Below are 24323 nucleotides of genomic sequence, written 5' to 3' on the forward strand. Positions count from 1 at the left end.
ATCTCTATGTTAAGTGTAATCTCTTTATCCATGTGGAGTTATGTCTCTTGTCTTGCGTGGACCCTGTCTGACAAATACTGTCTCTCAAAACATATGACTATGTGGTGGAAGAGTACCCAGTAGTTGGGAAAAAATTATCAAAGAAAATTTCTTGGAGGAGCTGGTACCTGAGCTGAATCTTCAGTGAGAAAATGTTTATGAGAATGTTTTACCAAGTTCTTAGCATAAATAAAAACATTCAGATGAATATTTCTTCTCAGGTTTGCTCGTATTGCCACTGTTATTGCTGTTTTTGTTCAGTATTATTATTATCATGATTATTAACACTACTATTACGAGGAATAATCAGGGTTTAGACAGTTGCGAGTGTTTTGGACGTGGGGTATGTGGTCGATCCAGGAAGGAAAAATGAGTGCACATAAAGGCACGTAGAACGTGTACAGGTACATGGCGCCTGACACGGCTCAGGTAGTTCAGTGGAAATGGGCTTCTGGATGGAAAGGTTGAGGGGAATAAGGACACAACAGAGTTTGTGAACCGTGAGAACATGTGTGCGTCCTGTTCTGCAGAAGATAAGGAAACAGCAAGCTGATGACTGACACACCTTTCTGAGCAGTGTCTCTCCAATGGAGGTCTGCTTACTTTTTGGGGACTCATGTGGATTTATGTTGACCAGGGATGAGTCTATGTACTATTTCAGATGACAGGTACAGGTCATTTGATGGGAATTGATGAGAGGGTATGGGGAGAACAGAATGGATTTGGTGATGAGGAGGTAGAATTGGTAGCATTGGTGATTGATGTGGTATTGAAGGAGAAGCAGAAGGTAATTAACATGCAAAGTGAGGTTCTGGCAAGGACAAGTGTGTGCTTGGAAATGCCAGCCGTCGACACAATGGTTCTAGAAAGGGGAACAGGGCTGGACTAACATTCTTAGTTCACTGTAAAACATGGCGTGTGTTTTGGTCCGTTTGGGCTGCTTTAGTAAAATAGCACAGCCTGGGTGGCTTCTAAACAGCAGAAATCTACTTGGAAGTCTGAGATCGGGATGCCGGCACATTCAGGTGGAGCCCCAACAGAAGTCTCCTTGAGTCTTCAGGTGTGGGAAGGGGCCGGGGAGCTCTCTGGAGCCTCTTTTATAAGGCACTAATCCCATCCATGAGGGCCCCACCTCCTGACCTTAAACACCTCCCAAGGACCTTCTCATACCATCACACTGGGCGTTAAGATTTCAACATATGGGGGCACCTCGGTGGCTCTGTCAGTTAAGCGTCCAACTCCTGATTTTGGCTCAGGCCATGATCTCAGGGTGGTGAGATTGAGTCCTGTATTGAGCTCTGCACTGATAGCATGCAGCCTGCTTGGAATTCTCTCACTCCCTCTGTCTCTGCAACTCTCTCTCTCAGTAAACAAACAAACATTCTTAAAAGAAGATTCCAACCTATGAATGTTGTAGGGACACAAGCATTCAGGCATAGCAGTGTGTTTTAGATATCTATTTACATGAGCTCCGTGTATGTAGTAAATACTTCTTTTTCGCCATGACATTCTCAACAGCTCCTATTAAATCAGGCAGAGAACAATCATACAGACACTGTTTATGGAAGGTAAGATGTTTGATTGTGAAGGAAAGAATGCATTTTGAATTTTTACCACACAAATAATAGATGTTCCCAAAGAAGTACCTAGACAAAAAGGAGTAGGTTTGATAAAATATGAAAAAAACTAATCCCCAACTAAACCAAAACCTAAGTTTTGTATCGCCGAGAAAAAAAGGTTGTATTGCGAAGCCGTTTGGGAAAACATACTGTATATTTTATCTCCGTAGGTCCACATCATGATGATTTTAGATGGATTCATTCATCTAGTTGAAACTTGAATGTCTGCTCTGCGCCAGGCACGGCTCTAAATTCTGTGAATACTGTCACAAAGGAAACAGAGTCACCACCCTCACGGTGCTTATATTCTCATGGAGTGAGATGAACATATAAATAGTAGACAAATTACGTAGTGTGTCATAAGTAATCAGTACTGTGGAAAAATCAAGAAGGGTGAGGATGTTGGGAGTATCAGGGGCAGGAGAAGGCTGGCTGGGTCATTTAGACAAGTGAGGACACTGATAAGGTCTTAACTTAGTGGAAACCCCAGGAAGGGCAGTAGTAAGTCATGCAGTTATGGGGTACAAGGGGCGATTGGTTTAGGCAAAGGGGTTAGCATATTCTGAGATAAGAATGTGCCTTTCAGGTGAGAGGCACAGTCCCGGCTGGGCTGGAAGCCAGAGAGGTGCCCCAGTTAGTGGTTCCTGTGAGTTTCTGGTAGACCCCCCCGCCGTAGACCTGGTAGACAAGAGGAAGCACCAGTTAACATTTAACTTGTTTTCAGTGACCTATAAGCGTGGGAAGAGATGCTTAGCTGGTTTAGAAAGCAAACAAACATCAGAATAATTTTGATTTTGGGCCTGAGAAATTAACAAGATAGAGTACACATCGTGCTGATGCAGATATAGGAAAATGAGCCATAGTGCATTCAGCTCAGGGGGAGTGCACATTCAGACAATTTTTTGAGCTCTACCCTACATAGAAAATTCGAATTTTAATGCTTTTGACTCTGTCATTTTAGTTCTGAGAGTTTATTCCAATAGTATTATCAGAGAGCAACTTAGAGATATATTTAGGAGGAAAATTTTATTATAAAATTGCATAAGATAACACATTTGGAAATTACTGGACTTAATAAAATAGATTCTAATCCATCCATTAAATTCAATATTAGGCAGGGGCACCTGGGTGGCTCAGTCAGTTGGGCGTCCGACTTCGGCTCAGGTCATCTTCTCACAGTTCATGGTTTGAGCCCCGCGTCGGGCTCTGTGCTGACAGCTCAGAGCCTGGAGCCTGCTTCGGATTCTGTGTCTCCCTCTCTCTGGCCCTCCCCCACTCACACTGTCTCACTCCCTCTATCAAAAATAAACATTAAAAATTTTTTTTTAATTCAGTATTAGGCAGCCATCAAATGTGGAAGCAATCTCTGGCAGAGACAGTCAAAGGGACCCAGTATCTGCTTTTCCCCATTTCTTAAGAGAAACTCCCAGGGGTTTTTTGCTAGGAATTTGACACATGGAATAAATACTTCATTTCTCAACTTCTGTGCAGCTGTGAGTTACTTTGGACCCAGTGGTGGTTCTTGGTTTATAGGAAGAGAAGACTTCCTGAAAGGGAGGGGGCCTGTGTCTGCTGGTTCTTCCTCTTTCTTGCTGACTAGGCTGCACTTTTGTTGACTTTAAGAGCTGTAGCTCCAACAGCTGGAGATGTGACCTTCAGAATATAAGGGGCTGAGTGAAAAGGGACAGGAAGGAGACTACCCAGCCCCCAGTCAGCCCTTGATCGCCTTCCCCCACCCTCTTAAGCTTAGGCTATGTATATTACTGATGCTTCACATCTCCCTTTAATCCTAGATGTTAATTTTGAATCAACACAAGTGCAGGTCATAGAGTATCTTACACAGTTAGCTTTCTAAATTCATCTGTGAGTTTGTGTATGTAGAGAGAGAGGAAGTAAGACCACAGGATGGAAGAGAGAGAACATAAATCATTTCATGGAACTTGATTTTCACTTCCCTCTTTGTCACTTTCAGTTCTAAAGGGATATTTTTACATAATCTCCATGTTCTCAAGATTCAAACAAAATAAAGTTTTTTTTGTTTTTTTGTTTTTGTTATTTTTTTTTAGTGATTATACACATTGGCTTTCATCTATAGTTTGAAAGTTAATGAGTATACAGATGCAGATATGTATGGGTACTTTTTTTAAAAAAATCAACATTTTGATAATAAAAACATACTATTAAGAAATAAATTCACACTGGCCTTTGTATATGTTTTTAGAAGAACTCATAAGTGAACTCAGGGACAAAGATTTTTCACATTCTAGGAATCAAAAAAAAAATACTACTTGTAGTTCATTAAAAAATATTACCAAAATATCCTATGGCCAAGTTAGAAATGAGTCAAAATAAATGAGAATTCAGTCTATAATGTAAATGTCCCAAGTCAAATGTTAGTAATAGTCTTCCAAGTGGAGAGTACGTGAATGATCCTTTATAACAGAGAAGAGTTTATCCCGAGAATATGATCTTTGCCTAATACCAGGACACCTATTAATGTAATCACTTATTCATTAAATATTTTTAAATGTTTTTCTATACTTAAACTTTGTTTTGCAACGAAAATGTTTTACCCTTACAATAACTTGAGAAAACAAACAAAATTTTTTAAAAATGTAGTAAGTACTAACTCAGCAACAATATGACATTGATTTTCACTTGGCCTTGGTTGAAGGTGGGCATTTGGGAAGTTTCGTATAAAAATATTCACGAGCAGACATTGCCCTTTTAAAGTAGTAGGTTCGTCGAGTACATAATGGCCCAGTTTCCCTGGAAAAGTAGAGAGAAGGAAACATAAGGAAAGGGGTTATAGGAGGTAAGGCATAAACAGAACTCATGCCTACCATGAGTTGTGCCTTCACAAAAGGGCTATGGGCTGTCACCCCCAGAGGGGGAGGTCCGCACTAGGGTCTCATTGCCTCGGTGCACACCCAGCAGCCTCCAACTGACACTGTGGTACAGGCAGTCCTCATCACAAACACAGGAGGAATGAAACTCAGCCAAACTGACTTCCCTGGGAGGACGCCTCACGCCAGCTGTATATGAACATCCAGTTTTTTTGTGCAAGCTTCGGAACTAAATATCTTCCACTCAGTAGGTAGGTCCTTAAGAGACATTAAGACTGGAGGGAAACATTAGACTTATAATTTCTTATAATTTCGTATGAAACCAGGGTTTTCCCAAGGGTCATTAAGAACATGGGGACGATGGGAATGCAAGCTGGTGCAGCCACTCTGGAAAACAGTATGGAGGTTCCTCAAAAAATTAAAAATAGAACTACCCTATGACCCAGCAATTGCGCTACTAGGCATTTATCCAAGGGATACAGGTGTGCTGTTTCGAAGGGACACGTGCACCCCCATGTTTATAGTAGCACTGTCGACGATAGCCAAAGTATGGAAAGAGCCCAGATGTCCATCGGTGGATGAATGGATAAAGAAGATGTGGTGTATATGTATACAATGAAGTATTACTCGGCAATCAAAAAGCATGAATTCTTGCCATTTGCAACTACATGGGATGGAACTGGAGGGTATTATGCTAAGTGACATTGGTCAGTCCGAGAAAGACAAATATCATATGACTTCACTCATATGAGGACTTTAAGAGACAAAACAGATGAACAGAAGGGAAAGGAAGCAAAAATAATATAAAAACAGGGAGGGGGACAAAGCGTAAGAGACTCTTAAATATGATGAACAAACAGAGGGTTACCGGAGGGGTTGTGGGAGGGGGGATGGGCTAAATGGGTAAGGGGGCATTAAGGAATCTACTCCTGAAATCATGGTTGCACTATATGCTAACTAATTTGGATGTAAATTAAAAAAAAATTAAGAATTATGTTGAAAAAAAAAAAAAGAACATGGGGACAGGACAGTACTAGGCAGCTACACCCTGTCACTGTCCTCCATTCTGTCTGTATTTGACACACAGGCTCTGAGCAGGGAGCTCCCAAGTCCACTTCTTGGGAGCATTTACCTGAGATGCTGTGTATGAGTTTTAATTCCCAGGGAAGAGGTAGAAATATCGTGTCATGGAGAGTCTCTCAATCGTGGGCATCTGGGTAATTATATTCGGAGTCTCAAATGAATATTGAACCTAAGGCAGGAAAGAAAATCTTTAGATACTTCCTAAAAGGGAAATCTGGACTTCTCTCTCAGGAGTCACAGAATTTGTGGTATGTTTTAAGGCTGTGGCCAGAGGGGTATACACAGAAGAAACGTTTAGCTTTTCCTTGGCTATAGTACATCTATGCATGATAGAGTATCCTCAAGCATTTTCTGAATAAACAAGGCCATCAGAATCAGAGAAACTCACACTGGTTCCGTGCAGTATTTCCCCAAAACCTCCTCTTTAAACAAACGTGGAGTACAGGAAGGAATGCCAAGATGGCCTAAGAGCTTTCAGGATTCCCCACCCACCCACCCACCAAAAAAAATTGAGAATGGTTGCACAGTGATGACATTGAAAAAAACAGAAGACCTGTACCTTTCGGAAAATCTCCTCCAAATGATGACAACAAGAATACATTTTGAAGTAGCGGATAAGATGGGAAATGAAGACAGAGCCATCTGTGTTCAGTCTCCAGGAAACGTTATCTGCAAATAAAAGGTATTAAAATACTGGGAGATGTGGCCTTTGTGTTGTGTGTGGAAGACTCTTAGAGTCAGAGCTTTTGGGCATAGTTTGATTTTAGTGCTTTGGAGGAGAGAGAAAGGCAAAGCTGGGACCTCCAGTGTCCCCAGGAGGCCCAGAGAAAACCGTCGTGGACTCTCAGTCATCAACCCTGTTCACGCTCTTAGAGCCAAAGTTACCTGCCTCGGACTGCAAGTAGTGGAAAAGAAACTAATTCCTGTCGTGCCATTCTGGACCTCCTCTTCGTCTGTTCTGTTTTCTCCTGGAATATTTTGCTCGTTTTTTATTGTGAACATCTCTCGAGCTACCACTTTTCGTGACCACTGCAATGTGATCAAATCTCTCCCATCGTCAAAAAGCTAATAGTCTGATGGTCACTTTATCTGCAGCTACCTTCCTGTTCCTTCCTCCTTTTAATGGTTGCATTCCTCAGGTTTGTCTCTCCCCACCGTCTTCACATCCTCCGAGCCCTAGCCTGCTCACCCGTCTGCTGTCTCCCCCCACCACCCTGACTTTACCAAGTCACTTTCCCCAAGGCCATTCATGGCCTCCACGTCATTCAATCTCATGGTCACTCGCTGGGTTTCACCTGATCTCTCTCATTCAAATCAGAAACTGGCCATAAGTCCAGTGGAGGCTTTCTTGGTCACACTGACCACACATACATACCCTTACTTTTCTTTCTTATGCCCTGATAGGAAACTTCCTGAGCCCAACTTGCAAATACTCTGCCTCCCAGCTTGACCTCTACCATCCACAAGCCTCAGCTTTGGGATCTCGTCTCCATCTGTTCTCTGCTCCTGTATAATTTCATCCATTTTTAGACCATGAGATATAATTCTCAGCCACCACCTCCCGAATCCTGGTGCCATTCTCTTTTCTGAGGTACACAGCTTTGTAACTCTCTCTGTTTCATCTGGAAATATGCCAAAGGCATCTCACACTTTCTGGCAGGATTCCCGGTTTAATGAACGCACCATGACCATCCCTTGAGTCCTCTGTGTCATCCCTTCTTACTCACCTGCCACATCCTCCCAACACTGGGTCCTGGACATTTTATACACTAATTCCTTCTGGATTCAACAGCTGTGTCTTCCCGAGACTGCCGTTACCAGCTGTGGCCAGTAACCCTGCAGTAGCGTTTTAACCCGCCTCCTGTATTTCCTGCTATACTGTAATCCATTCCCCACAGAATCCCCGGAGTAGTTATATAAAAATGATAATCTTACCATTTCATTGCTTAAGTTTCACCAAAACTTCCTATTACTATTAGTATAAAGTAATATTAGTAATAAAGTATGTAAACAGAAAAGATCAAATCCTTCCCGAACCTATGAGGCCCCAAATCACATGACCCCTCCTGACCTCTCCAACCTCCCTCTCAGCACTGAGCCCCAGCTCTGTGCTCCAGATATACTGGCCCGGTTTTCCAGGCTCCTTTCTTTCCCAGGTCCTCTGTGCTTTTTCTGTCTGGAATGTTCCTCGCTTACCCTTGACATAGTTAACTCCTTCATCTTTCAACACGTTTTTCCTCAAAGCAATTAGCACGGTCAAGAGACAGTATCTACTTGTGAGACGTGGGTGTATATTTTCCCCTGAGTTAACCTCTGTCTCTCTGCTCCGACCATATGCTCCATGAGGTTCGGTAAGCACATCTGCTTCACTGGTGGATCCTACACCCTGTGCTCACTCCACCTTAGCGGGTCGTTACGTGTGCAAAAATGAGTGCAAGGACTTTACATGTTAGACTTCATTTCCTTAAGTAAGTTAAAGAGTCTCTTAGATACATACCAGCCCATATATGCCTTCTTAACTTCCTTTAATTGCTAAAAGTACAGAGCTCTTCTTTCAAATAAAGTTTTATTTAAACTCCAGTATGTAAAACAAAGAGAAGTATGACTGTTCCAGGTACGGAGTGGGTGTTCCCTGCATAGCCTTTTCCTGTCAGACAACACTCAGAGGGTCCTCCAGTCCCTTGCTGCTCATGTGTGGCCATGGGCGGACAGCACTAGCCTCACCGCAGGGTGTTTTGAAAGGCACCATCTCGCCACCCCCCCCAGACCCACTGAATCAGAACCATGCCTGTAATATCGTTCCAAAGGGATGTCTGTGCACATCGCAGTTTGTAATCACTGCAGTAGAGGACTTACAACTGTGGCTTCGTAAACAAGATTCTTGAAATTGCCCTGGTTCCCTAAATCACCCCAATGTCGTGGGTGACTGTTAAATAGATTTTCTGCAGGTTTGACCACGATCAGCTCGGTATAGCTTGTGTTTCTATCTCCTACTTTGTCTTTGCTGCCAAAGGAGGATTTTCGGTCTTGGCTGCGTGACGCTCAAGTCAGGCATTTGAATATTAACTAATTTTTTTTAGATTAGAGTCAAATAATAATGTAAGAGGCTCTGGAATGTGTGAAGAAAGTACTACAGTTTTACTGATTACCTGTTTAATTGCTAGCAGGTGATGAGGTGGGCCAAATCATGTGCCTTTGCTGTCTGAACAAACAAAAACAACTCTGATTTATAGTTAGACTATTGTAACACTGGATCCTCATAAAACTCTGGTTTATTTTGAATGTTTCCTCCAAAATGAAGACTTCTAGCTTTCTAGTTATAAAAACCTCCGTATTTTAAATCTATTCTCTGCCTAAAATCTATCATGAAGGAAGAGATGTTTTTCAATCAGCAATCACATAGGATCACAGCCAGGCCTGTGATCTGGAAACCAACAGGAGATCGAGAAGCTTCTCTCTGAAGTCACTTACGTGGAGTCGAAGATTTGAAAGCGATGAAGTCCTTCTCCACATGGGTCTTTTGTACGGCATCACTGAAGATGTAGGGTGCTAAGGGCTGGTTTTCCGGCCATGCACAGGCTTCTCCCACATCTGTCACCCAGACGGCCCCGTTGCCTTCTGGGAGAGACACGCTTGTCTTACAAAAGATGTTACAGACACAGACACACAAAATGTCTCTTAACCCTTGTACCTTTACGTCAATACATTTCCATCTGGAATTTATTAAAAATGCCAGTATCTTCCTGATAGGAAAATTGCCTCACTGACTGGGAACTACACAGAGGCCACTTAAGTTTAGTGGAACCTAGTCCCAGATGATCGGGACACGTGCTGTTATTCTAGCGCACTTAACACTTGTTCAACGACGATACAGGCTTCGTATCTTTCTGGAGCAGGCCCAAGTGCCGTTCTACAGTGTGGTTTCTCTCCCTCAGCCCTGGGAAGGCAAAGGCTGGACACCAGGCTAATCACAGAAAAAAGCGGACGGCCACCCCCTGCGTCCCCCAGCTCCAACTCACTGCCTCGGCAGGCCTGCATGATGATGACCTTCGGTTTGTCTTTTAGGTTCTTGCAGTTGCGATTGTTGAAAATCTGGAAGATGGTGTCGTCGTGAAGGACATCCGGCTCTTCCTCCCTGTGCTTCGTCCCACAGATCCCGTCCAGGATGCCGTGTGACATGAACACGAGGAACGTGCTGTCTGAGAAGCGGTGCTCTGGGCGGGTGGCAAAGTGCTTCAGCTCGACCTTCATTTCCTGAAAGAGTTTCCAGACTTACCACCTGGGAGCCGTCTGTGTCTACTCTGTGCTCACACAGTACATGGACTTTACACGCACACACGCAAGAGGGAGAGAGAGACAGCAGAAATGGACTGATCAGACGATTTGGACAGAGTGGAATTGTACGAGAAATTACGTTCTGACATACAGCCAGAAAGCTGGATGTATAGAATGGAAAAGCAGGGTTTTTTCATACAGCGTGTAGCCCGGTGGTGTTCAGTAGATCCTTAGACTGAGGGAGACGCTAGGAGGTGGAGTACAGGGAGGGACACGTGAGGTGACGGGTCTCCTGCCAAAGGCTTTGCTTTTCACAACCGTGTTACAGGCTGCAGTTGCCCTGAGTTTTCATTAAACAAAGAGTGAGACAGAGACAGAGACAGAGGGACTGTTTCCACTGGCGTAGAGACGTGAACAGATTCCTTGCTAGGTTTAAAATGAGGGGCGCCTGGGTGGCGCAGTCGGTTAGGCGTCCGACTTCAGCCAGGTCACGATCTCGCGGTCCGTGAGTTCGAGCCCCGCGTCAGGCTCTGGGCTGATGGCTCGTAGCCTGGAGCCTGTTTCCGATTCTGTGTCTCCCTCTCTCTCTGCCCCTCCCCCGTTCATGCTCTGTCTCTCTCTGTCCCAAAAATAAATAAACGTTGAAAAAAAAAAATTTAAAATGGTTTGTCTAAAGCCTCCCGTGGTATTTTTTTGGACGAAGCCAGAATCACAACTTCTTCTGTGTATGTATGTGTGCAAAACTTGTTTTGTTTTGTTTTTTAACCGCCTACTTGGCTTCACATTCAGACACACGATACTGAAATTATAAAGGCCTCAGAGTGGTGTCTCACATAGACTATCAAGTGATGGGTGTCTCCCAAACTGAGAGCATTAGCAAGAGCCAGCCTGTTTAGTGAACTACTGCCATCTAGGTCTTGGCCTTCAGAGTGTACGTTGGGAGAGGCTGGGGTGCAGGATGCCTGTTCTAGAGAAATGCAGTTTCTGTAACGTGCGCTCCGTTCTGACAGCCGCCAAGGAAGAAGTCCAGGAAGGAGATGAAAGGAGGGACACTCATCCCAACTCATCCCACTCTCTGGGGCCATTACCTGAGCGGTGAGATTTTCCTTTATAACCACTGAATATCCAAGGTTCTCCAGCAGATCTCGCATCCCCGAAATGTCCTTTTCACAGCCTTCTCGCTCAGAAAGATAATCGAATGTTCTATTGCAAATGATGAGAGCCAGGCGCATTCGGCTCTTCTTCTCCATCACTGGATAGATCTGCAGTTAACCGACACAGAGTGAGTTGCACCCAGCCTCCCACTTTTGCCTCCAAATCCTATGCAAAATAGGCCCTTACAATTAGAGATTGGATGGCTGGAGGACTTGGGGATGGAACTAAGGATTCATGAACAAGGCACCAGACTAAAAACGTGTAGTAGTTCTGAGTACACGCTCCGGAAACCTTGCTTCGGTTCACTGGTGACGAGGAGTTTAAAGTATGTTTGAGGACGGGATGAAACAGACAGGAAATCTGATGTAAGGGCCCCTTAATTAGGTAACATGATTGAATAGCATCCTGTGCCTTTGGGGCTGATCCTAAGGCATCTGTAGCAAGAACTGAAATTTCCAGTGAGTTCCATGTTGTTCGAGTGGACAACCTTGTGTGCCCCTATTCCAAAGTATATTACCTCATGTGCCATTATTGTCTTTGGTTCCTTAAAATGGATACAAGGACAAAGCTTCAGCACATTGATTTGGGAAGCCTGGGTTACCTGAAAAACTACAAGAGAAAAAATTACTCATTAAGGAGTAGCACCCACTGTCTGGCAGTCATGAGGATCTTTTCACCAGGCTCTCATTCTTAGGAAATGCTCACCGCCATCCCTTCAAAAGGCTAAATAAAACAACAACAAAAAAATCATTTTGTATTACAAATGACAAAAAGAGAAATCTTCATACTACCATCTTTCTTTCTGCTTCTTACTGACCCCACGGACAACTTTTGTTTTTGTCAGTGGTCATGGCATTGAGTAACCTTTCAATCCCCGTGCGTTAGTCTCACACAGACACAGTGCCTAAGATTTGGAAGGAAGCCTAATGTTCATGTGGCCTGGTCAAGTGATTATTCAGTTATTTAACTCCACTAAAATATCCCTACTGTGCACATTACCACCAGTGCAGTGTCTCCACTAACAGAGACCCTGCAGAATTCTAAAGCATTTTGACCAATTCTGAGGATCCTGGAGTGTGAGCTTTCAAAGCACTGGTGTATATAGTTCCTGCATTGGAACCATCAAGACAAATGTCTCCTTCCTTTTCCCATGAAAGCTCACTAATACTTCTACGGCTTCTCTCCTCGTGTTTCGATCACTTTATGTAAATGTGCCCCTAAAAACTATGATAATAATAGCTCTTAATTGTGCTTACTGTATGGTAGGCTTCATTAGGACAGGGAAGATGTGTTTAATCTCTGTATTTCCTATGCCTAGAATGATTATCTGGCACAGATGAAGAGCCTACAACCACTTATTAAGGAGTAGTTACCTTCCAATACTTGAAAATAGCTACCAGGCATCTTTCCCTTTTCTTGTTGTAGTTTTCCCGTAGGGAAACAAGCCTTCCGGTCCTTCCAGTATTGCTGGGTAAGAACAATTTCATCTTCCGAACCAACAGGTCTGTTCGTTTTCCCGCACGTCTGCCCACCTTCTGTCCTTCCCCTCCTGTGACAAAGGACGGCACATTCTTCCTCCTGGCTGAGGGTAGAGACTGTACTTACGTTCCCGCTCGATTTCCTCTCACCTGCGAGAGCTGTACTCGGGTGATTCCTCGTCCCCGTCTTCTGCATCATCTGTACCCCTTCTTGCCCCTGCTGTGCTCTCCCTGCTGGCGTATCACATGCCTTGATATCCCTTTATCTGTTACGCACTCTGCCCCTGCACTTGGTGTCCCATCCAGCTATTGTGTTTCCCCGCTCTGCTTCTCAGTACAATTCATTAAAGGCGGCATCTCTTTTCACTGTTTTCATCTCTCATTCTCTTTTCTTCACGCGGTAGACACTGACTGTCATTTTCAACACTTAAATGCTTGAGATTGAGGTCGCCACTGGCCATCTGTTGCTTCTTGAGCATTCAAACGTGGTCGAGCACACCTTCCTCCTTGAGCAGGGTTCTCCAGGCTTCAGAGGCTCTGCGTGCGGTAACCGTCCTCTCTCAAGCTGGATGCCCTGCGCCAGCCTTGCGCTTCCTCCACGCCTCCCAGAGTTGGGTCTTTCGACATTGAACCCTCTAAGATGTTCTGTCAGCATCTCTCCCCAGGTGGCCTCTTCCAGACACGTCATCCTAAATACTGTCTACATGCTGCTCAATCCTGAGATTTACTCCCGTGCCTGGTCCCCCTGTGAACAACGCGGCTGAATCTACCTGGGTATTCAACATGTACCCTTGGATGTGATCCAGGCAACAAAGTAAATGTGTAGAGAGAAGGACTCCTGATATTCGCCCACTCCTACAAATAGGTTTTTCCTCAGATTTCTCTCTACTACAAGTTTTTTGCTATCTCAGTTCCTCACACCCTTCACCTAGTTGCCTACCCCAAACACAGAATCATCCTTGGTTCCTTCTCTTCCTTATTTAGCCCACAGCCAGTCCAGGATAGTTTTTGTTGACTCTCCATCCCAGAGAGCTCCAGATTTGACTTCCTGAGATCTTCCCTACCATGACACCAGCCGAAAGCTATGGTCTCTTAACTGAAACATTTGAACACATTTGACCTTTCTGATGCTATGCTGGTTTATCACTCCTCCACCTAAAAACTTCTAAGGGCCTTTCTATTGCAAATACAATCCCGATACTTTCCCACTTTCTAAAAGGCTCTAAATAGTATGGTAGCTCCAAGCTGAGACCATAACAGCTCCTTCTACTACGTCCCTCCTAATCTCCTACTCTCCCATCAGATTGATCTTGGGACACGGCAAGACCATTTCTGACTGAGAGCTCTTGGGATTGTTTCCTCCTTCCCTGCAAGGCCTTGGCCTCAGAGTATGACACATCCCATCCCAACTGGTCACATTGTCCCGAATATCACGTCAGATGAGTTCTCATAGCTCTTCATCCTGGCCCACATGCCTCGCCTCTTTCTCTTCTCCATCCCCCGAATTATGCTTGTATTTTGGTCATTCTGACTATATAAATACCTTCACTGCACTGTAAACTCCATAAAAGCAGGATCTTTATTTATCTCGCTTCCTGCTATAAACACAGTGATTAGAACAGCATATGTAGGTTTTCAGCTAATACATGCATATATACGTACGGATATATGAATAGATAAGACAGTGAATAAAGATGGCAAAATGTTTATGCCTTTGTAAGCTTGTCCAGAACTTCTGAAAACATGCTAATCAAAACACAACAGCGCTATCACTCCTTTCTAGATGCTACGATTCTCGGATGTGGTTCAGTAAGTCATCAGTTTCTTTAGTGATCACACGGTATATGTGACCAGTCTTGTTGTGCTTTTCTTAACGTGTTTCTTTTCCCTTTTTTATTTTATTTTTTTACATTTTATTTATTTTTGAGAGAGAGAGAGAGCAAATGGGGAAGAGGCGGAGAGACAGGAAGACACAGAATCCGAAGCACGCTCCAGGCTCTGAGCCATCAGCACAGAGCCCCATGTGGGGCTCAAAGATCATGACCTGAGTCAAAGTAGGACACTTAACCGACTGAGCCACCCAGGGGCCCCTTAGCGTGTTTTTCTTAACCACATCCTTGTTCTGTTTGCAGTTGTTAGTTGATCTCTCTTTGATGTTTTATTTATCTTTATAGATGTTATTAATCAATCTCATTTAAAAATAGGAGTCTTAGAAAAGTTGAGGTAATCCACCGGGGAACGTGGTTAGTCAGGGGCAATGATGGGCTCAGTGCAGAGATGGCTTGTGTTTTATTCCAGCTCTCTTTCTGTTGCCCAGTAGGGGCCTCTCTGTCTGCCTCAGCTCATCTAGTGTCACCACGTGTCCATGACGCTGCCTGTCCTAGAACCCATGCCTACGACCCCCAGCCTTCTCCCCCAATTCATGATCTTCACTTTCACTTCCAGATTCTCAGAAGTGGAGAGCAGGGATGTAAGTGTTGACCTTGCTTGTGACCTGGGGGTTGTGAGGAAGTCAGAAATAACCCAGAGTTTCTGGGGCACCTGGGTAGCTCAGTTGGTTGAGCGTCCAACTTCGGCTCAAGTCATGATCTTGCAGTTTGTGTGTTTGAGCCCTGCGTTGGGTTCTGTGCTGACAGCTCAGAACCTGGAGCCTGCTTCCGATTCTGTGCCTCCCTCTCTCTCTCCCCTTTCCCTGCTTGTGCTCTGATTCTCTGTCTCTCTCAAAAATAAATGAACATTAAAAAAATTTTTTTAAATAAATAACCCAGAGTTTTGGAACCGATCTCAGTGGTCTTTCCCCTGTGACATAGGGCCTCTGTAATGTAGGGCCTTATCCTGATTGAGCTTTGAGGGTTTCCAAGAGCCATTTGGTTTGGTGGCTTCCACTATAGGGAGAGCCAATGCCTGGGCTGACAGCATTTTTCTTTTTCTTCACTTTGTTCACATTTACTTCAGATTCCAAAGTGGAATGAAGAAGAAGTTAAATATCAATGCTCTTCTCTGTAGATCATTTGCAGAGATGGTAACTGAAAATTCAGGTTTCCTAGCTCTTTACTGCAGGGCCTGTGGACACCTCTAGAGGTCTGAAGGTTTTCATTGTGGTGTGAGATTTGAAGGCACTTACCTGTTGAGGAGGAAAATGACTTGATTTTGCCAGATTCATCCTTCTCATTTTCATCAAGAATTTCTGAAATAATCGAAAAGAAGATTTGTTAGCAGACCTAAGTTTCTAGAACCTCGGTACTTGAAACTCTTTCCCTCGCGATCACAAGTAAATGACTCTGTTCAGCGTGCGCCTTCCCTATGAAGCGTGGGAATTTGGCTCGTTTTCTACGCTCCAGCTTTGCTTCTTAAGGCCTGTGACTTTATGCCAAGTGAAGGAGGAGGCAGAGGTTCCGTGAAACAACGAAGGGCTCATTATGCTCCTGCTCATGTGATTTCAGGAATAATCAAATTCTTTAATCACAGTTTTCTGCAATAGCATTTTTCGTTCTGAGGAAGGAAAGTGCACATCTCTGTAAAGTTAGTCTTTGAGTAACGACAGAAAATCCCAGAAGGATGTTGCAGGCTTTGAGAATATCCTCATGTGTATATTATAGAGAGGGACAGCAAACTGGCCTGCAGGCCAAACTCCATCCACACCAGTGTTGGCCAATAAAGCTTTATTGGAACACACTCACGCTCACTTTGTACTTACTGTCTGTTGCTAATTTTATGCCACAGCATCAGATTGGAGTTACTGTGACAGAGAACGTTTGGTCGTAAATGCTTAAAATGGTGACGCTTGACCCTTCATAGGAAAAGTGTGCCTCCCACGCTTCAAAGACATATTGATGCGCCACGGGCCCTTACGTTCCCTCTGTACTCCTTTAACAAGGACAGATCTAGGTGCTCAGAGATTTATTCCTTGGGCTAAGCCGCACGTGAGCAGACAATGATGGATTTTTTGTTTCTATTGAACATTTCACATCTGGGAATAGGTCTCGAGTCCACAGCGTATGGCCAGTGTCCCACAGACTGGCTAAAGGCTGTCCCAGAATTTCCTAGAGCCCGAGCACCATTTACGCATTGAACAGATGTTAACTCAGCACCTATTATGTGTCAGGGCTCGTTTCCAGGAGCTCGGGCTACCTTGTGGACGAAGCCGACACAGATCTATGCCTCATGGAGTTTATGTGTTAGCGGGGGAGACACGGCACAGTGACTGAAGAGAGGTTATGGAATGATTGAAGGTGACAGATGCTGAAGAGAAAAGAAAAGGTGCAGCAGTATAAAGTGATTGCAGATGCTGGCAGAGGGTCTGGGGCGGACCGGGACATTTTACAGTCTTAAGTACGATAGGCGGAGAGGGGACTAGACATGTGGATAGTTGATTCTCCACTTGCAAATAGAACTAAGAACACAGAGACCGCATAAGGAGAGCAGATACCAATGAGTTACCTGTCCTTTGACTTCAGATACTCACTTATAGTCGCCTCGCTCTTGGAACTGAAGAAATGGTTCTTTAGCATTTTGCCCACCATTTGAGTTTTCTCAGTGAGATCACCAACCAGGCCTTCAGTCTTATCCACAATGACATTCACTGTTTCCCCTAGTGTTTGTATCTCTCGTTCTTTTAACACCTTCTTTTCCTTCAAGTCCGCAAAAAAGGTACCAAGCATGCCATGGGCAATCCCCTTTTTGTCATTGACCAGATCTTGGGGTGATTTCTTATCTGTGAGAACAATAAGATTTTAAGTATGGAAAGGACTTTGGATGTCTGATTCTAGGCCCATGGGTCTCAAATTTTAAAATGCAAAAGTATCTGAGAGCTTGTTAAGCAGAGCTCCTGGAGCTCATTCCTAGAAATCTGATTTGGTAGATCAAGGTAGAGTTTATTATTTTTATTTCTGTCTATGTTTTTGTCAACTCTCTGTCCAAAGGTGCTCCAGATTTGACCATGTGACAACTTCCCTACTATGGCAACACCAGCCAAAAGCTATGGTCTCTTAACTGAAACATTTGAACACATTTGACCTTTCTGATGCTATGCTGGTTTATCACTCCTCCACCTAAAAACTTCTAAGGGCCTTTCTATTGCAAATACAATCCCGATACTTTCCCACTTTCTAAAAGGCTCTAAATAGTATGGTAGCTCCAAGCTGAGACCATAACAGCTCCTTCTACCACGTCCCTCCTAATCTCCTACTTTCCCATCAGATTGATCTTGGGACACGGCAAGACCATTTCTGACTGAGAGCTCTTGGGATTGTTTCCTCCTTCCCTGCAAAGCCTTGGCCTCAGAGTATGGCACATCCCGTCCCAACTGGTCACATTGTCCCAAATATCACGTCAGATGAGTTCTCATAGCTCTTCATCCTGGCCCACATGCCTCGCCTCTTTTCTCTTGTCCGTTCCTCGAATTATGCTTGTATTTTGGTCATTCTTACTATATAAATACCTTCACTGCACTGTAAACTCCATAAAAGCAGGATCTTTATTTATCTCGCTTCCTGCTATAAACACAGTGATTAGAACAGCATATGTAGGTTTTCAGCTAATACATGCATATATACGTACGGATATATGAATAGATAAGACAGTGAATAAAGATGGCAAAATGTTTATGCCTTTGTAAGCTTGTCCAGAACTTCTGAAAACATGCTAATCAAAACACAACAGCACTATCACTCCTTTCTAGACACTACGATTCTCGAATGTGGTTCAGTAAGTCATCAGTTTCTTCAGTGATCACACGGTATGTGTGACAGGTCCTGTTGTGCTTTTTTTAACGTGTCTTTCTTAACCACTTCCTTCTTCTGTTTGTGCAGTTGTTAGTTGATCTCTCTTTGGCGTTTTATGCATCTTTATAGATGTTATTAATCTCCTTTAAAAATGTGAGACTCAGAAAAAAAAAATGAGTCTCAGAAAAGTTAAGATAATTCTACCAGGGAACGTGGTTAGTCAGCGGCAGTGATGGGCACAGTGCAGAGATGCCTTGTGTTTTATTCCAGCTCTCTTTCTGTTGCCCAGTAGGGGCCTCTCTGTCTGCCTCAGCTCATCTAATGTCACCACATGTCCATGGTGCTGCCTCTCCTAGGAGAACCTATGCCTACGACCCCCAGTTCTCCCCCAGTTCGTGATCTTCACCTTCACTTCCAGATTCTCAGAAGATGGAGAGCAGGGATATAAGTGTTGACCTTGCTTGTGACCGGGGGGAAAGTGAGGAAGTTAGAAATAACCCAGAGTTTCTGAACCTATCTCAGTGGTCTTTCCCCTGTACTCTAGGGACTTACCTTCAGTGAGGTTTGAGGGTTCACATGAGCCAGCAGGTTTGGTGTCTTTTACTATCGGGGGATCCATTTCCTGGGATGATTCAGCATTTCCCTCTTCTTCACTTTCTTCATTTTCTTCACTTTCTTCACTTTCATCTTCATATTCTGGAGTAGAATGAATGAGAAGTTAAATATCCTTGCTCTTCTCTGTAGATTATTTGCAGAGATGGTAACTGAAAACTCAGGTTTCCTAGCTCTTTACTGCAGGGCCTGAGGACACCGCTAGAAGTTTTTGTCGTCGCATGAGATTTGAGGGCACTTACCTGTCGAAGAGGAATATGACCCGCTGTTGTCAGAGTCATAATTCTCAATTTCATCAAGAATTTCTGAAATAATCGAAAAGAAGATTTGTTAGCAGACCTAAGTTTCTAGAACCTCCGTACTTGAAACTCTTTCCCTCGCGATCACAAGTAAATGACTCTGTTCAGGGTGCGCCTTCCCTATGAAGCATGGGAATTTGGCTCGTTTTCTAAGCTCCAGCTTTGCTTCTTAAGGCCTGTGACTTTATGCCAAGTGAAGGAGGAGGCAGAGGTTCCGTGAAACAATGAAGGGCTCATTATGCTCCTGCTCATGTGATTTCAGGAATAATCAGATTCTTTAATCACAGTTTTCTGCAATAGCATTTTTTGTTCTGAGGAAGGAAAGTGCACATCTCTGTAAAGTTAGTCTTTGAGTAACGACAGAAAATCCCAGAAGGATGTTGCAGGCTTTGAGAATATCCTCATGTGTATATTATAGAGAGGGACAGCAAACTGGCCTGCAGGCCAAACTCCATCCACACCAGTGTTGGCCAATAAAGCTTTATTGGAACACACTCACGCTCACTTTGTACTTACTGTCTGTTGCTAATTTTATGCCACAGCATCAGATTGGAGTTACTGTGACAGAGAACGTTTGGTCGTAAATGCTTAAAATGGTGACGCTTGACCCTTCATAGGAAAAGTGTGCCTCCCACGCTTCAAAGACATATTGATGCGCCACGGGCCCTTACGTTCCCTCTGTACTCCTTTAACAAGGACAGATCTAGGTGCTCAGAGATTTATTCCATGGGCTAAGCCACACGTGAGCAGACGATGGTGGATTTTTTGTTTCTATGGAACATTTCACATCTGGGAATGGGTCTCGAGTCCACAGCGTATGGCCAGTGTCCCACAGACTGGCTAAAGGCTGTCCCAGAATTTCCTAGAGCCCGAGCACCATTTACGCATTGAACAGATGTTAACTCAGCACCTATTATGTGTCAGGGCTCGTTTCCAGGAGCTCGGGCTACCTTGTGGACGAAGCCGACACAGATCTATGCCTCATGGAGTTTATGTGTTAGCGGGGGAGACACGGCACAGTGACTGAGAGAGGTTATGGAATGATTGAAGGTGACAGATGCTGAAGAGAAAAGAAAAGGTGCAGCAGTGTAAAGTGATTGCAGATGCTGGCAGAGGGTCTGGGGCGGACCGGGACATTTTACAGTCTTAAGTACGATAGGCGGAGAGGGGACTAGACATGTGGATAGTTGATTCTCCACTTGCAAATAGAAATAACAGAGAGACCGCATAAGGAGCGCAGGTAACCAATGAGTTACCCGTCCGTTGACCCGAGATACTCACCTAAAGCCAGCTCGCCTTTGGGACCGAAGATACTTTTCACTAACATTTTTCCTACTATTCCCGATTTCTCATTGAGACCATCAATCAGGCCTTCAGTCTTATCCACGATGAGGTCCACTCTTTTCCCTAATGCACGTAACTCTTGCTTTGTTAACACCTTCTTTCCCTTCAAGTCCTCAATAAAGTCGTTCACCCTATTGCCGGCCATCCCCGTTTTGTTGTAGGGCCGGACCTTGGGGTGATGTCTTGTCTGTGAGAACAATAGGGTTTTAGGTATGGACAGACTTTAGATATTGGATTCTAGGCCCATGGGTCTCAAATTTTAACATGCAAAAGAATCTGGGAGCTCGGTAAATATAACTTCCTCATTCCCAGAAATCTGATCTCCGTGATCAGGGTGGAGTGTGTGATTTTCATTTCTCCCAAAGTCTCAGATCATGGCAAATCTCCTTGCCCAACGACCACACTTAGAGTAGCACCAGTCGCCTTCAAGATTCTGCTCTATTACAGGTGGAGAAAGTGAGGCTCACAGAAAGAAAGCAGCCTCACTAACTAGCTTGGTGATGGCTGACTCAGGTCTATCTCGGTGTCACCTATGATCTCTTTACTTCCTGTCACTTTTATCACTACTCATTTAAAAACCTGCCATCATCCGTAGTGTACCAGTAAAGCACGGACATATTAACATCTGGGAAAGGACCCCTGTTTGTGTTCCGAGGAAGGGCTGCAGGGCGACTCTGGCCTCAGAGACTGAGAGAACACAGTGTGGCTGGTTTGGTCCCTGCTGTTCATGAGAGGTCACACGGGGAGCAGAAGCATGGAGGAAATGAAATGCCCCATGGACGGCCCCTCACCCTGCTGAGGACACTCGTAAAACGGGTAAGAACTCTCAGTGTGAGTTCACAGAAAGGGCTAAAATCGCAGCAAAGTGTTAAGAAGATAGCTCCAGATTTTTTACATCTCCTTCCTTTTCCTAGAAGGTCTAACTTCTTGCCTAAAATACTTCGTCTGCTCGCGTACCTGCCACCGTGCCCTGAGCCCCAATCCCTTACGTCCCCAGGGTACCTCGTGAGTCCCCCTTGTCTCCCCCACTCCTCGTCCTCCTGTAATTCCCTCAAACACGGCCGTAAACGATGGAAAACTGGAGCCACTCACCGGCTGTTGCTGCTGAGGCTCTCTGGGCAGGAAAAGGAGTGAAAATGAAAGCAGCCTTCTATCTCTGCTCTTAGTGGAGTGGCTGCTATTACCTAAATCTAAACGGGAAACTACAGCTTTTCAGGTTCCTTTGTCTTTGCAAAGAAAGAATTTGACCCGTCTTCTGATCTATACCTTATTTCCTTTGAGAAACAGGAAGCAAAACCTGGCTTTTCCTTCTTCTGTCTCACAGTTGCTGTGTTCCGTGTTGCAGTGTATTTTTGACACGGTTAATAAGTCAAATAGACCCTCGTTTGTCTCAGTGCCATCTGTCAGCCACCCAATGGCAGAGAGGCCTCGCTGGACGGAGGTCCGCCCAACCCCTGAATGACGTGTGAGTTTGCGAGGTTTAACTGGAGCTGGAAAGTGACACACAGGGGTACTCCCTGTCACTGTTTTTAAAAACCCAGATAAGCGATCTTTTTTCTTCTCTTGTTCCTCATCTGCCCGCTTGTCAGTTCTGGGGAAAATGTGTATATTTCTCTTGGTTGACTCTTTTACTTAAAATTAGAGTTTTTTTTTTTTTTTAACATGGGTTCGCAATTGCAATTAAGTAACACAGTTTTTATGAAATGAAATAAGATCATCCACCCAAATAGTCTCACACTACAAAGTAACCCCAGTATATGCTTAGCTCGCATCATTGAAAGTTTTGTTCCTGTGCTTGTAAAAAGCACTCAGTACAATACTGATTTTGTTGATGGCCTGCATCTCCAGTCTCTTTGAACCCTTTGCTCTGACTGGTAGCTCAACTACGACTTGGTCTTGCCATCATGATGCGGTAAATGGACACCGCAACTCTCTGTGCCCGGGTCTTCAGAAGCATGGCACTCTTCCCCCTCTTGGATACCTGGGCTGGGTTGCTAGAAGATGACAGACGTCACGTGGAGAAGAGCCCAGTGGCCCCGGACAGGCCATCGGAGACCAGCTTCAGGCTTCCAAAGCCAGACGTTTTACTAATACATAAACGATCCCAGAAATGTCAGTAGGTTCCTAGCCTGTGTGCCGGTGATCTCAGACAAATGGAGAATCCCAGAGACGAGAAGGACCACACGGGTGACTGACCCACTGAGTTTTGGGACAGTTTGTTATTCCCCAATAGATAAACACATTTACCTCTAACTTTTCCCTCATCTTGTCAGTCATTTGCTTTTTACAGTTTCACAATGTATGACAGATATTTATAAGAATCAACACATTAGGTACTGTCTCAGTTTTTGACGTTAGAAGCATTTCCTAGTGATATTTGCTCCTCTTCCGGAAACCCTTCATTCATTTGCCTTCCAGATCACAAGCCTGTCTTTGTTCTCCCATGACGTCACTGGCTGCTTTTCTTGGTGAACTTGGCCAGTGACTTCCCATCTCAGGGCCTCTGCTCTGTCTGTCCTCCTTCATTCAGCAGCCTCAGGCAGCAGCTTGGTTTTTGATACCGTTTATACATAGGAGGACAGCACAAAAGTTTCCCCTCCAGCCCATGCCTGCCCCCTGAATGCCGGGCTCATATAGCCGGTATCCAATGGGCATCTATTTCACTGCCTACTAGATGTCTCAGTGCCCCCAAACCTACCCCCTGTTAGAATGTTTTCCATTTTATTCTTCTAGTGTCCAAGAGTAGAACATTTAAGTCCTACACTCTTTCTCTCATTTTCTCCAATTCTGTCGGCTTTACCTTCAGAATGCAAAGATTGCCCTCTGCATCCGTCATCCAGATCTGGACTGCCCTCAACTCTGAATTTTTGCCATAGCCTTCCAAGTCCTGTTTCTGGGTCTACCTTGGCCTCATCCTTCCCATTCTCATCTCCACCCGGGAGCCAGACTGATCTCGATAAAATGTAACTCTGACCATTTAATTCATTCATCCACTCAACATTGTCTACAGTTTTCTATCTTAGAGTAAAAGTGGAAGGTCTTTTATAGCAATGGCACATTATATAGTCTGGACATGGTGAATTCCTTGATCTCATGTCCTAACTTTCCACCACTCCTCTTTGTCTGTGGATTTCCAGCCATCATCTCGTTGCTCCTGCTCAAACACATCAAGCATGTTCCTGTCTCAGCCCATTTCTCCTCGCTTTTCCCTCTGTCTGGAATGTTCTTCCTTCACATGTCCCATGATGGGCTCCCTCTCTACATCACGTCTACTCTGCTGATAAACTGTGTATTTATTTAGTTTCTATATATTCTCTCCCTGTTCCCTGTTAAAGTACAAGCTCCATAAGGAGAGGAACTTTGTTTTGTTCTCAGTGCCAAATGCCTGCCATATAGTCATTATTGAATATTTGTAGTTTTACTGAGTGAATGGATATTTTATTGATTTTGTGCATTTTAAAAAGTCCTGCCCTTGGTTTATGCACCTTCTTTTTTTTATCATCTTTGAATTCACTTTTTAGTTTCATTTTTTAAGATTAATTTCTAGTTAGTTAACATACAGTGCAGTATTGGTTTCAGGTGTAGAAGTCAGTGATTCATCAACATACAGCACCCAGTGGTCATCACAAGTGCCCTCTTTTTTTTTCTTTTTTAATGTTTGTTTATTTATCTTGAGGGAGAGACAGAGAGCACGAGTGAGGGAAGGGCAGAGAAAAAGTGAAAGAGAGAATGCCAAACAGGTTCTGTCAGCACAGAGCCCTATGCCAGGCTCAAATTTACGAATCGGTAGATCATGACCTGAGCGGAAATGAAGAGTTGGATGGTCAACTGACTGAGCCACCCAGATGCC

General features: G+C 44.2%; 1 protein-coding gene across 2 annotated transcripts; it reads right to left on the reverse strand.

Annotated features, from left to right (window-relative positions):
• Positions 1 to 4247: 4247 nt before the first annotated feature.
• LOC124504970 (caspase-12-like) lies at positions 4248 to 23967 on the reverse strand. 2 transcript variants are annotated; one of them, XM_047070680.1, is made up of 13 exons: positions 21740 to 23967; positions 20411 to 20660; positions 19073 to 19135; positions 18771 to 18914; positions 16961 to 17209; positions 15620 to 15682; positions 11535 to 11626; positions 10951 to 11124; positions 9607 to 9841; positions 9059 to 9205; positions 6147 to 6256; positions 5637 to 5756; positions 4248 to 4427 (listed from the first exon to the last, which is right to left on the reverse strand). In XM_047070680.1, the coding sequence occupies exons 2-12, from the start codon at positions 20616 to 20618 to the stop codon at positions 5658 to 5660; spliced, it is 1584 nt and encodes a 527-aa protein (XP_046926636.1). In that variant the 5' UTR covers positions 20619 to 20660; positions 21740 to 23967; the 3' UTR covers positions 4248 to 4427; positions 5637 to 5657. The 2 variants fall into 2 exon arrangements, with proteins under 2 accessions (XP_046926636.1, XP_046926635.1); XM_047070679.1 differs by lacking the exon at positions 21740 to 23967 and adding an exon at positions 21566 to 21732.
• Between the last annotated feature and the right edge of the window lie 356 nt (positions 23968 to 24323).

This window comes from Lynx rufus, unplaced genomic scaffold, assembly GCF_022079265.1.
Source record: "Lynx rufus isolate CCGP_SWC_20201006 ecotype Redwood Valley unplaced genomic scaffold, mLynRuf1.p SCAF_9, whole genome shotgun sequence".
In the NCBI taxonomy this organism is placed as follows: Eukaryota; Metazoa; Chordata; class Mammalia; order Carnivora; family Felidae; genus Lynx; species Lynx rufus.

Excerpts from the sequence above, each read along its gene's own strand:
- LOC124504970 (XM_047070680.1), bottom strand. The coding sequence starts at position 20,618 with ATGGCCGGCAATAGGGTGAACGACTTTATTGAGGACTTGAAGGGAAAG. Across the intron at positions 15,683-16,960 it reads CAAGAGCGAGGCGACTATAA|AAATTCTTGATGAAAATGAG; the intron begins GTGAGTATCTGA and ends CGATTATTTCAG. Across the intron at positions 11,627-15,619 it reads GTCATTTTCCTCCTCAACAG|TTTTTCAGGTAACCCAGGCT; the intron begins GTAAGTGCCTTC and ends TTTCTCTTGTAG.